Source organism: Caloenas nicobarica, chromosome 1 (genome assembly GCF_036013445.1).
Source record: "Caloenas nicobarica isolate bCalNic1 chromosome 1, bCalNic1.hap1, whole genome shotgun sequence".
In the NCBI taxonomy this organism is placed as follows: Eukaryota; Metazoa; Chordata; class Aves; order Columbiformes; family Columbidae; genus Caloenas; species Caloenas nicobarica.
In genome coordinates this window covers 77,169,353-77,183,668 of record NC_088245.1, presented here as the reverse complement: position 1 = coordinate 77,183,668, position 14,316 = coordinate 77,169,353, and the positions used below count along the sequence as shown (strand labels likewise).

At 39.6% G+C, this 14,316-nt stretch overlaps 1 protein-coding gene across 1 annotated transcript in view; it reads right to left on the bottom strand.

Annotated features, from left to right (window-relative positions):
* Positions 1-1,054: 1,054 nt before the first annotated feature.
* Positions 1,055-14,316, bottom strand: part of TTLL12 (tubulin tyrosine ligase like 12) — a 28,538-nt gene continuing 15,276 nt past the window's right edge. Inside the window, exons 7-14 of the mRNA XM_065647884.1 lie at positions 9,833-9,949; positions 9,532-9,726; positions 7,606-7,717; positions 6,512-6,663; positions 6,345-6,426; positions 5,817-5,885; positions 3,586-3,724; positions 1,055-1,577 (exon numbers count right to left, since the gene is read on the bottom strand). Coding sequence (XP_065503956.1) covers positions 1,426-1,577; positions 3,586-3,724; positions 5,817-5,885; positions 6,345-6,426; positions 6,512-6,663; positions 7,606-7,717; positions 9,532-9,726; positions 9,833-9,949 — 1,018 coding nt within the window. The 3' untranslated portion in view covers positions 1,055-1,425. The remainder of the gene's footprint in view (positions 1,578-3,585; positions 3,725-5,816; positions 5,886-6,344; positions 6,427-6,511; positions 6,664-7,605; positions 7,718-9,531; positions 9,727-9,832; positions 9,950-14,316) is intronic.

Genomic DNA, 14,316 nt, shown 5'->3' with positions numbered 1-14,316 from the left:
ATACATCTACTGAGCAGCACTGCATGTCCCCTTATGTACAGTCTCAAAACACCTGTTATATTGTGTAACACAGACCACCTTTTTCCCCTGCATCGGAAGTAGTCATGCAATCTAGGTTAAGTACTTCGCCACATTTCTTTAATCGCACTTAAGGAGTCCAAAAATGTTCTACTCATGAGCAGGAGGCTGAAAAGTCTGTCAGCACCACTTCCGGCTGTGCAATCCAGCTCTGCCTTCTGCACCACCTGTGCAATGACTGAATTTTCCTAAGACACAGATGGTTTATTTCTCCAGCCTACGTTCCAGTCAATGGAAAGAAGTAGGTTTCTGCAGACCAGCCTGAACTAGCCTAAAATATCCCTCTCCCTTCCTGATCAGGAGGGATAACATGCTGTGTTTTTGCAAAGCTTAAAGCAAGGTTTAGAACATTTATACCATTTCATACCTGTACTTCACTCTCAAGCAGATCCCGATTGCTGCAACTAACTTTAAAAAAAAAATACTGACCACATATTATATACTTCCATCATGGACAGCAGAATTTCTGCAACTTGTACAAACATACGAAGCAACATAAATACAGCCTAAATTTCGGACAGTTACCCTGATTTGAGAAGGAAGATTAGGAATGATTAATTTCAAACTGAAACCCCCCACTCCCAAATACCTCTATCTTACATCCTAAACTTTGAAGTCCAAAGACTGCTTGGGCTTCTAGCAGAGTTTCTCAGATCCCCGTCATTCCTTTGGGCTCCTGCATTCCTGTGCTGCCCTGGAGACTGCATCATTCTCACGTCTTGCCTGACCACTTCTCACAAAAAGTTTCTTCAAGGGGCAGGCTGAGGATGACAGCCAGCAGTACAGGGTTCCTAAACATTGTGGGGTTTGTTTACCTTTTTTAAAATAAGAAAAATGGGAAGAGCCATCAGATCTTTCATCTCATTACCCTAGCAGTTCACTGCACTTGAAACATCATATTATTTTCCCCTCAGAAGATTTTACATCTTTGTATAACAGAGGGGTAGATAAGAAAGGTCTACAAACTCCAGCATGATTCAGTAAATTATAGTTTTAATGTTGACATGAGGAACTTGTGCAATGTTTCCCAGCAAGCAAGCAATCAGGCTACCTGAGAAACAAGTCAATTGCTCCAGTTACTGTCTTATTTTGAGGTCTCCCATATTCAATAAACAAGATATTTGGTCAACACAAACCGATGATTCATAGAACTAAGCAAGACAAGGAAAATGCAGACAAAATGATTATTAATACAGTATATGGTATATGCATATTCTTCTGACATGACTTTTTTCCTGGGTTACCAGTACAGGAAAATAGTTGCATCAGCAGCTCATAGAACTGAAATATAAATCTTGCTGTTAAGCATATCTGGGAAGGAAATTAATACAGTCAAGCCTCCTCTGGCTAAACAATGCAAGTCACATGGCAGCTGTCTATTTCATCCAGAAATAGGGTGCTGAAGACATCATTAAAAAAGGTAGGGTGGTACTTGCAGGCTCTGTCACAGTCAGGATTGAAATTCACCTCCAGGATCTGAGGCTGCATAATTCTTTTCCCTGTAAAAAGGAACACAAACATTGCCTCTTAATATAAGCTCTATATAGAACCTGAATCACAAGCTGTCTTTAAGTCAGAGATTATAGAAAATAACTGGAAAAAGCCATCTCTTATAACTCAAGCTAGGTGCTTTTATCTCAGTGGGTTTGAGGTTTTTCTGAGGGACATCTGTTGTACCATCATTATCCAGAGGACAATTATTCAACAAATTCTGCAATCACTGTGCTAATCTACTGCCTCATTTAGAATGAGAATTTGCAGGAGTTTAATAGGATTGCTCCGATACAGCTGTCTTGCTTGACAGTCTGAAACATCTTCCAAAAAACTCTTGCTTCTCCTTTCACATTTCTGTACAAATCTTCCTTTCTTAAAGCCCTTTAGGTATCTACCTTTCTAGTTCTAGCAGTCCTGTCCCTTCACATTTCAGCCAATCCCACCTGCCGTTTCATCCCATTCCTAGAAAGAAGTCAGGAAGTTTAGTTTTCTTTTGAAACTTCATCAGTACAGTTCAGAATCAAAGACATTCTGTGCAAAGAGAAACAAAGGATTTTGTTTCCTGTCTGGTGTTAAGATCGTGAAGATACAAGCTTCTGATGTGTACGTAAGTCATACCCTGCTTTGCACAGAAACAGCTAACCTATATGTCCATAGGCTGCCTACAGCATCATAGCCATGACTTTCACACCCACGCCCTCATCTTCAAAAGCCAAGGGACCTGCACAGCTCATGTTTAGCCAGGGCCGTAATGTCAGGTTGGTCCTTTTACTACAATAGTTTTCCTCGAGCAAGCAGTATTAGCAAGTTGCTTTGCTTCTCCTGTTTAAGACAACTCTGGGACAGGTAAAAGAGCATTCAACGTGGATGTAACAGACCCAAATTCAAATGCTTGCTCCACTTGATCTGAACAGGACTCAATTCTACACCTCCTGTTTCTCAATCATCACTCTCCCTGAAAGTGATTCAATATGTGCAGAACCAGCCAATGCAGGAGCATGCTAGGGGCACCCACCCAAAATACAACACCTAATCACTCCTCTGGAAAACCTGGGCACAAGCACTTAACTTCTCCTGTGTCTTGGGGACCACAACATCTCAAGTAAAGAGTACACTCAGGTCTGTTGAATATGCCCTACCAGTCCTTTTTGTGTTGATGCCTCTGCCTCTTTTCCACCTATGAGATACGTTCTGTAAGTGTACCCAACCCAGACACATTTTTGAGCCTCCTGGTGAGATAATAAAGAATTCACCCTGTTTAGCAAGCTTTGCTACCAGTCCACCACAAATGACTGGAAGACAGTCTCCAGGCAGTTAGGCGTGCTGTGGCACTAACATGAAGCAGCCTCACATACATGTTCTTGCAGAGACTTGGCAACAAATGAGTGATGGTCCTGAGGACATCAACAGCACTGAAATGGTGAATGTGGTCACCTCCCTGCTTTAATAAGTAGATGTGCATTGGACACCGGTCCAAGCTCGGAAGCCACAGATAGTATGACGTCTCTTTAAGGTCTTCATAAAGAGACAAGTATTTCAGAAATTCTCTCACCATAAATGAGAAAGAAAACTTAGTGTAGTCAGAGTGATTAGACTGCTGTACAGCTGAGGTTTTTTGTGTGTATGTTGTGTTTTTTGGTTTTTTTTTTTTTTTTCTTTTTTTTTTGTTTGGTTGGTTTGGGGGTTTTTTTGGTGTGTATGTAGTTTTGTTTTGGTTTTGTTGTTGTTGTTTGTTTGTTTTTAAACACAGAGAATGGCAGTAGCAGCAGCACAGAGGAAACAAGGACTCAGCCAAGCACAGTTAACAGCTCCCTCACCATCCATGTTAATCAGCATGGCAGATGCTAAACACACGGATCTGCAACTCCAGATATGCTTTGATGTCAGTGGGAGGCACAGAGCACGCAGCTCACACTGCTTGAAAAAACAGCAAGAGTTCAGACAGAAGAAATAAATTTCTGAAAAGGTCCAAAATTATAAATAAATCAACATTCAAAGAAAGCAGGTTCTCACCGTCTCTGCTGGTGTCCCATTTAAGCATCAAATCAATGGCATATATTGCTCTTGATGACGGATAATCACAGATGCCAAGAGGTGCAGGTTTAGCTGATGCAACTTGGAACAATTCAGCAAATGCCTTAAAAATATTTGCCTAATAACAGAAAAAGGTCTCTGAATGAGAAGTGAGGTTCTGCAGAAGCAAGCAACGTGGTTTTAATCACTTCTTTCATACAGCTTTTTAAAGAGTATGTATAAGTTAATATTAGAATTAACCCCCTTCTCAGACATTATGTATAGTATTACACTTGTGTAGAAGAGGGGAAAAAGAAAACCCAGGAGAGTTCTGTGAACATCAGCAGTACAATTGTGAAGTTCTGACTTTTTCCTGCCTATTAAGTTGACTTCTAGCCTCATTTTGTTTTGTTCCGCAATGGGGAAAAAAAAAAAAAAAAAAAAAAATCTACCCACTTACGCCCCACTAAAGAGGGTGGTGGGGACATGGAGATTTAAAGAACATACTGCATTCGTATTTTGAGAAACAATCAGACATCCAATGTGAAAGTGAAATAAACCAGAAAGAGCATACAGGTGTGAATTTGAGCACTGAGTTTACACTGCAGTGAATCATTCATTCTGCAAATGAAAAGATGGTGTAACGCTTCCTGTTATGATTCTGCACGTAGTAGTACTTTGGGTAACTTACAGTACGTATTTTAACATCTCTCTTTTTACCTCTTGTAGTCTCTTCCAGACTATTTTAAACCTAATCCTGCAAAACTTGTCATACTCTGAGTATCACTGATTGGATATGAGGTTCTAGTTAAAGCTAATGTAAATTAATTTATGAACATGAACGCACAGTTGGGTAATTTATTCACTTTTGAAAGCATATGCACATATAAATGCTCAGCTACTGTTCATTCTGCATCTTCTAGCTCCTGATAAATATGGAAGAATGAAACAATTCAGTTTTGTGCATGTTTTTGAACCATCTCTTCATATTCGGCTTTTTCTCTCAAGCATGAATTACAGGGGAAAAAAGGCACTCATCTGCCTTTCTGCATGTTTTATAGAACTACAGTATTGGGAGCTTTCTCTTTGCAGATAAAAGATGCCCTAGTCTTAGGTAACCATCTGTTTTCTCGTGGAAAGTCATCAGTGCAATGACCAGGGACAGGGCTCTTGCCAGCTTGCTAACACAGAGAAGCTGGGGCAGCAGCTGGAAGTTCTGCATTGCAGTCTAAAAAGAAAGATTTAGTTTAACAAACAGGGGGTCTAACTCACTAGCTCAGAGATATTACTCTGGTGGTGGAGGGGTCTTCAAGAAAAGAGAGAAGATGAGCCTAACTTGTTTTCTTTTAAACATGTGACAGTATAATAACACAGCCTTTGCACCATCCAATCGGGCAGCGTAACCCCCGGAGCAGGGGCAGTGCTTGTTTCTATCAGCCATTTGGGCACATCCTTATCTCACGAGTGAGCCCCAGTGCACTGCAGAGCAAGCTAACCTGGAAGTGCACAGGGAGATCTTTAGGCTGACAGCTCTGCTTAAAACAGATAAATCAAAACCTATGATGCTATTTCACTAAGATTGCTATATTCTGTAATTTCCTATTTACTTCAGTCTCCTACTTGTTCTGACAGCTCCTTATCTTGTGAAGCTGTTTGGAGCAAAGGAAGCAAAAGCCTGAATACTTCACTGGTTCAGCTTCTCAGAATCAGAGTCAATATTCTACTGAAAAGAGAGTAGTAAAGGCTTTGAAAACAACTTTTCCAGAGTCACGTGAGCAACATCTGTAGTGATTAGTACACTTTCTATTACAGACTTCCCTGTCTTTTGCATGAAATACTAAATCTTCACAAACACAGGCTTAGATTATTGGCAATCTTCTCCAAAAAATAAGTAACTTGCAAGAAAAAAGACCCTGCTCCCAGGATCTTAAGGGCAGTCAAGACTAGCTTTGTTACTAAGTCAAATATAAAGAATTCACAGTGTAATCATGGGATAAAATTCTCAAATGCTAACAACAAAATGTTTGAGAGGGAATTAAGCTAAGTTCATAAATGCTTCTAAAGTAAGGATTAACATCTGTTGTCCATTGTGGAACTTATACGCATGAAGTATGTCGTATGAGAAAAAAAGAAAAAAATCAACGAAAAAACCACAAGACTTTTGGAAAAGCTAGTTTGCTGAGTAAAAAAAGATCCACGAACATTTACACGGAGATGAATTGCTGACTTACTTGTACCGTTGTCCAAGGATATTCAGGATATTGTTTTTCAAACAGAGGAATAAATTCTTCACAGTGTACCTAAAACAGTTCAGCAACATCAAAGACTGTTTTGGTTTGGAACGACCAAGCAATCAGATAACAAGAGAATGGAACATCAAGTATCTTTTGCCATTCATACAAGTCCAGGTAGGGAAGGGGAATTAGACAGATCCTGAACACATTCCTTGTTCCAGTATTTCTTTTTATAGAAGATCACACTGAAGACTTTGGCAATGATTAGCTGCCATTTTAATAAGTCTTTTACCAATCTCTATCAATGTGGGTTATATTCAGGATGTAGGTTTGTATTACCTTACATAATCACAGACGATTAGGTGTCTAGAAGAGGAAGAACCTAGGAAAATATTTGCTTAGCGCACATTCAACACACTGACTGCTTGTTTAAGTGGATGTGAAATAGGCAACAGTCACAAAGGAGGCACCAGAAGATTTTCTAACAAGGGAAAGGCGAGGGAATGTTTTGGACTGTTTGCTTACCTGTTTTAATGTTACACCAGGAGCATAATTCATGACTGTGAAATGCTTCTCATAGTCATCCAAGTCATCAAGCGAAAATGCCCTAAGGAATAAAACAATTCCTTCAGTTTTCAAGCTATCAGATTTAATTCTAAGCTCCTCCACACTAATGAGGAGAATGTAATTACCTATTTGAAAAGCGCAGCCAGAATACATCATAGACATACAGCTTGAGTGGTTTTATGGACCGCAGCAATACAACATAACGGATGTCAAACTTAACCATCCCCACATCTTCTCGGTGAAACAAGACTGGATTCTCAATATATTTGCATACCACCTACAACAAAGCAAAAAACCAGTAAATATAATTCAACTGAAATGAAAACAAAGCGTCATTGGATCTTGAGGATGAGTTAAGGTATTCTTGCATGCAATTCAGTTTTTCTTTAGAAAGGTGCATGAATACACAACATTGTTATGCAAATAAGTACCTTTTATCAAACTCTGACATCAGGGTTGGGGAAGCGGAAAGCCAAAATGTACTCATTAAAAAACAAAAAACCAAAAAAATCCACCAAAACCCAACCAAACAAAAAAACCCCCACAGAACAAAAAACCAAACCAAACCAAACAAACATACACAAAACCAAAACCACCAAAACACAAAATTTCATTTATAATTTCAGTGACCTTGTTCTTTTGTACTAGAAATGTGAAGCAATTCTTTGTGCATTTCTGCGTTCCAGAAAATACGTGCAGTCCACACACTAACAGAAATAAAGCTGAAGTGACACTCTGACGTATGACCGCATGCTGCAGACTCCCTATAAAAAGCTCCACAATTCATCTATTGCTGGCAAAGATGGTACTTTGTGCCACTGAGCAGAGCTGTGGATCAGCAATAACGATCAACCAGGGAACCGAAGGAATAATGTTACAGAATTTATGACCAACACTAACTATAGTTAATGTGTGTTCATCTGCCAGTCTGAGGATTAGCATTAAAGCAGCTCTACACTGGAGTATTCGTCACTGTCAGGGCAAGTTTTATTTTTTAAATGAGAAAACACCAGGTTCTTTGATTTCATCACTACAGCAAATGGAGCTGACCAATTTGAATCCCAATCAATTCTGAATTGACTGAAACTGTATGCTTATGGCCAGCATATGAATTTTGAAGGAAATAATTCTCCTTATTTGAATTTTTAGACCTCCTTCTATGAAACAGTTTTTTCAGCTCTTTCCTTTTCAAATCACATTCAAAACCACACTTCCTAACCTTTGGGGTGCTCTCCCTATGCCTGATAATATTGTTCAGGCTGTTGGTGATGTGGGTATCCAGGCTCCTGGCCAAGTTCCATGGTTTGCATATCCAGTGATTGTCTTCTCCTCTGAGAGAGAAAGAGACAGAGAAGCCAACACATGTAAGTATCCACCTCATTCATTTTTCTGAACATCCACTTGAACTGATCTAAGTACTCCCCTGAATAAACATGTTATTATACAAAGCTGTGAGCTACAGTGCAAAGACTAAGGACTGACAGCTGGGAGCAGTAAGCCTTAGGTGTAAAGGAGAGAAAAGGCAGTGGTAGTTTTCACCCACCTTTTCAGTTAGGGCCTAGCATGCTCTTACTGTTTATTTCTTTCTTCTGCATCCGACTCTTTCAAAAGGGGAAAAATTACCCATCAACAGAGCAGCACCGTCATGAACACGCGCAGGTCATGGTGCAGAAATCATTCTGCCATGAGTCCAAGAACATTCTGGCAGGGTATTGTGAAATTTTCTAAGTTGATTCCCTAATAACACCTCCAAATGACTCACATAAAAAGACACCACAACTTGTGTCTTTGAGAAGAAATAGCACAATATCTCAACACGTCATATTGCAAGAAACTGAAAGCACACCACCATCTTCTCACTTTCTAGTAACTAGTCATCTCAAGGGACAAAATTCTTTGAAATATCTTTGAGGAAAATAGGGAACATGCTGGTCTTTCAATGCATCTTTCTGAGTAAGGTCAGGGTGACACTTGATGTCTTCCTTTCCTCAGTCTGTTAAAGCATCCTGAGAAACTTCTTCAGATTCAGGATAAACAGCATGAACAGAGCTGATGTTATTGGTGTTACCTAAAGAGAGCCTGTTTTGTTTACTTATTTGAAACTTCCTATCTTCTGCTTCCCATCCTCTACATACACGTTGCATTTACGTAAATCCTTGGTATTAAAAACCCAAACGCTAAGGATACATGGAAGGAGCGCTTTCTCTTGGCCGTGCCAGTCAATAACACACTACACAGAGGGCAGAACAGCCAAACGAAATGCCTGGCAGGTGGCACCATAAGCAAGCATCACCAAAGAAACAACGTTTGAACCAGAATACTCCATGCCAGGCCTAAGAGGTTATTTCACTAGCAGTACCTAACGCTCTCTTTCTCTTACCAAAAGAAAATCTTAGTTTCCATCCACTTCAAGGCAGTTGCACCAGCAGGAGTGTGGATTTAAAACCCTAAAGTTCCACAACTGCTTTAGGCTAACATGAAAACTCAGTTTTACTTTCATAGCCTTACAGAACCCATGTACTAAACCAGGGGGAGGTTTAGATTGAACATTAGGAAAAAAATACTTCACAGAAAGGGTTGTCAGGCATTGGAACAGGCTGCCCAGGGAAGTGGTGGAGTCACCATCCCTGGAGTTGTTTAAAAGGGGTCTAGAAGAGGTTCTTAGGGACATGGCTTAGTCCTAGAGTTAGGTTATGGTTGGACTCTGTGATCCTGAGAGTCTCTTCAACTGAAATGATTCTATGATTCTACTTTAAACATTTTCCACTCTGGCTTAAGTGCAAGAACAACTGCTACTGGTCCCCTCAGAAAAAAACCCAACAATTTATTGCAAACACATTTTAATTCTTTGTATATCTTAAATACAAGAGGCAAGATCTTGACTAGACGAAAAGCAACAGCTTCAAATCCATATTCAAATCATGGCAAAGTGTCTGTGTTTCAAAATGCATTGCTTAACTACTCTAATGTTAAAGAAAATATCTAAAAAGCTCACACTTTCCAGGTAAAATTCACTTCAACATAAACGCGGCAAGAACAAACTCAAGGTGGTAACAGCTGCCAACTCCAAAATGCAGGCTACTGATCTTTAAGGAAAGTGGGATCAAGAAAGCACAAAATGTAAGGAAGCAGAAACATGAGCTACCTTCTGTCACGCTGCTGAAAGTAGCTGATGAACTGAGGCAATTCTGTTTGGAGGTTAAAAGTACGAGGCAACCATCTTGGCCCATCTGGTCCTCCAGCTCGTCTAGAGATGGATGCCAGGCAGTCTTTGACAGTCAGGAGGGCCTCACACGGGAACTGATTCACCATTACCTCAGGTCTTTCCTCACTTAGCTTCCTAAAAAACAGAGTAGTAGTTGGGTGAAGGAGGAAGGTCAAGGAGGCCTTTGGGAACACAGTTTTTACAGCAACAAAAGAATTTGTATTATCAGAGGAATTGCAACCTGTAATCTTTGAAGTGTGAGAAGTTATAAAGGATGTCTGCTTCTCCCTCGTTGTCCGTGAACACAAAACGGGGATGTGTCAAGCTGTTGAGGACTTGCTGAATGTCTGTGAAAACCCTAGAAAAAAAAAGGCACATGAATTAAAATGTGAGTTCGGTTTCTGAAACTGATCAGCTCTTGCTTGAACAGAAAGAAGTTTTAAGCTTGGCTTCCTACAATACCAATACACACTATCTGCAACAATCTCTTCTTAACCCACAAAAAAGTTTTAACTTGAAGTGGGACAGATTAAAAAAATTGCATTTTGAGACTGAAATCTCAAAGATAGTTTAACTCCTACAACTTTCACAAAAATAGCAATTCAGACGACAGCGGCTAAGTCCCCAACAGAAGCACTAACATGAATTCACTCTTCTACATGGAAAGTCCCTGAGACAGACCTTGTAAAGGCCTTTGTTGCTGGAAAAGCCCTAAATATTTTGTCATTTACAAGAAAGAAATTCACAGGAAATCTTGTCAGTTTAACTCAGTAACTTCAGAAGACTATTTTCAGAACTTTATACAAATAGACATTTCCAAACAATCAAAACATATGAAAGTATGCACATTATGTATGTGCAGGAAGCGCACACAACTCTGAGGTTTAATATAAGCCCCCTCCCAGCCCCACTAAAAAACACACTAAAGCCCAACCCAAACCTGATACACATTACAGAACATAACCAAGGATGAGGGAGGATCTTGCAGATCTTCAGAAATTCCCCTTTTAAATAAAACCAGTGACTTGGCTATCTGACATGCTAAAAAAAAGCAGATAGCAATATAGGTTATTTTGATGATTTTACAGCTTAAAGTGAGGTCACTTAATTCAGAATTCAGCACGATGACTCAAAAACCAAGACTGACATAGAAAACAATTCTCATGGTAGGGCAACATTTAAACAGACTAAGTGTCCGCTAATTTTTTCCATGAGAAACCACTATATTCTTCCTCCTCTCCAGACCTATTCTTATCAGTTGTGTAACTTTCATCTCCTCCTCTGCTCCTAACCAATTGGAAGATAGATTCCCTCAAGACAGACTTCTCTGAAATAACGAACTGTAAAAACAGCCCATCACAGGGTGAAATATATTCTTTAAAAAGAACAGTACGTAAAATGTTTTGCATAGCTCCATGTGTGACATACTACAATGGTTAGACTATTTATGCTGGAGCCCAAGACTAAGAGAGCTGACTTCTCTGTAGAGGAAGAGAGTCAGCCTGGTGTCCCTGTTGAAAGGAGTCACCAATTTTTCCCTGCTGTTGCAACAGAGCAAAGTTGTTATGTTCATACAGCCCCAATAGCAGTTCTTTCTGCAATATGTGGCTTGGCTGCTTCTTGGAAGTCTGCACACCAGATTTGATACAGGATCCAGTACAAGTTCCACCAAACCAATTTGATACGCAAGTTATCCAAATATCCACTCGTTTGGAGCAACCTTTAGCCCCTGCTGAAGCAAAAGGGAATCAAAGTGGTGAGCTGAAGATAAAAGTCCTTATAATGCTGTATCGAAGTCTCAAAGCATCCAACATCCTCACACAAATACACACATAAGAACAAACGCAGTACAAGAAATACTAGAATTTAAGTTCCTCATACAGTCCCAGATCAGTCCCTTACAAACACATCCTACAACACAAGTTATCATGCCACAGTCACTAGTCCTGTGTAGCTGCATGCACACCTAGCTAATAGATCTTAGTAGCAAGAGGATCATCTGATCTACACAATGGACACATACTGTTTGTTAAATCCACTCAATAAATGGGAACAGCAATAGGAGTTTGAGAGGTTTTTTCCCCCTTCTTGTGATTAAGCCCCTTTAGCATAGTATGGAAATATTTTTCCAACATATTGCACATTTTTGTTGTGACAGAGTGCTGGTATGCTGGCCTCAGGACTACCAGCTTCCACTCCAGGCTATGTGAGCAGTGTCTGGTTTCCAGCTCAGTAAAAAATGGTAAAAATAACACAGGCAAGTATAGAGTCTGGTACACTCATTCTGAAAAGCCATGTGGTCGGATAAAATTTGTATAATGTTACGTATTTGGAGTACAGCCATGGTTAGAGTTGGGCTAAGGCTGTAAAATTATTTGGTTAGTTATCTGCAAAAACAGTATGATTACAATTGCCTTCTCCAGGACAGAAGTGATACCTTGTTTCAAAATTAGTGTTACACTGGAGCTATGAAGAGTCACAGATAGGACTGCTTTGCATATAAACTACCAGAGACCTTGAATGCACTTACTGGTAAAGTTTAAAAAAAGGATTTTACAGAAATTAGTGGAAGTAACTCCATAGGGAATCTTTGGAAGTCAAAAGAGTGAGGCTTCCCTCCCCTCCAGTTGCAGCTACATCAAACACCTTTGAGACCTGTTTCATCAACTGATGGTTCTCACAACAATTCTTCCAGCCAACAGTGGAGCTGAACTACAACCTAAGGTATTAAAATGGATTAATCAGTGCTTAAGGCCAAGCAAAAACATAATGCCTGTGGCAAACTCCCTTACTCCAGTCAGAAAGAGGCAATTGTATGAAAAATGCTGCTGTAACAAAGGCCTGAGGCCAAGGCCCTACACAGCATGGAAGGACACCTGGAAAGCCTGGCAACATCTAATAACTCCCAATAAGTCTTACTCCACATCATTTCCTAGACAACATTTAATCAGTCACAGGTTCCCTTCCCCCTTTTTATTCCATGTTTCCGAATACATCATTTAGTAATAAACTCCCACTACTGGCTGGACACCAGCTACTTTTCTCAGATGAACGGCTGGGTGTTCTTTACACAAACTGGGGACTCAGCTTAGAGGTGGGTCATCTCCTCTTGCATGTCCAAAAATAAATTCCCACCCAGTGTTAATTCACTTAAATGCTCTATGTAAGCTCTACATCACACAGAAATACAAGTATCGACCTGCATTCAGTCACCCCAAATAGCAGGCTTAAAGAAAGATTCTGGTACTCTTTTTCCACTACTTAAGTATTAAAGAAACACAGAATCCTCTTCCTAACAAACTAATGCTTCTCTTTCAAAAACTTCCCACTACAACACTGAGCTGCCTTTATAGATGCATAGAAGACAGTGGTATCTTGTAGGATATATAGTTATCAGAGACTATTAGAAACACCTTTCTAGAATGTATAGCTATCAGAGACTATTAGAAACACTTTTTTTTTTTAGTGGCTTACAGCTATACACATGATTTCACAGAAGTGTTACTCAACATTAACAATAAAAAGGCTGCTTTCTTAATCTTGAAGTCTTGCTAGGAAATCCACATGCCAGAGCCTTCTGGATTACGTATCTTAAGACTTGCTTATAAAACACAAAAATGCAGCACAGAAGAAACAGGGGAGCTCAATCTACCTTTGCTAAGTGCAGGAAGGCCACTGAAATACGCTGACTGAGGTTAAGACTAGAGGGAAAATAAGGCCATTTCACCCATTGCAAGTTTTTAAGTTACTCAATCCATTCTACATGCAATACTCTTACCATAAATGTCTTGGGACAGTCAAAACGTCTGGAAGGCAGACGACTTAATTTCAAGAATGAAGATTTCATAGAAACAATATATAAAATTAACATTTTTCACTGCCAACACCTATCACTGAGTTTACTGGTCAGATTCCCTTAGGTACTTTAGTATATCTAGTAATAACACATACACTTGAAAATTCAGACCTCTGCACTGAAGGACACAGACTATAAGGGCAGGCACATGACAACTACTGGGTGATTGACTCTAAGGGTATCCCCTTATTTTTAGCCTTATAAGTTGGTACACATTCCAATGTCTACTCTGATTGTACACATCCACATGTATACATGAAAATACAGACAGATAAGGAATGCACCAAGTCCTATTCTAAGTTTGATGGATGACAGAGCCTCTACACTGCAGAACTGTGGTATTAGCCAACGTATTCTGGACCTTTCATTCCGATATCAATGACACACTGAACTAATAAAGCCAGCTAACCATACTTCCTGAATGATTTTTTTTCCCTTTGTTATACAGAAGTCCTAATAGGGATGCTATAAAGTCCAGGATTAAAGAAGATACCATTCAGTGGAACTGTGCAAGTAAGATAATACATGTTACATGTTACTTAACTTAGTCAAAGCATTTAAAGTCAAGCAGTTATGAGAATCAACTCCCAAAGCACAAAGCTGACAAGACCAATCAAAACAAAGAGTTGTTGTCTCATAACGGCTTTTTGGGCATCTTTAAAAAATGACTGATGTATCTGAAGAGAATCATGAAAGAGAAGATCTACAGAAAAAGAGACGACAAAGCCCAAAAAGCTGGAAGGACTTTTCATATTAATTTCGTCTTTGAAACATTTAGTTATTTTATTAAACCAGCAACCAGCACAGCTGGATAGAAAAAAAAATCTCCCTAGGGCAGCAGTTACTATTAATGCTACCAGGCCTACTTG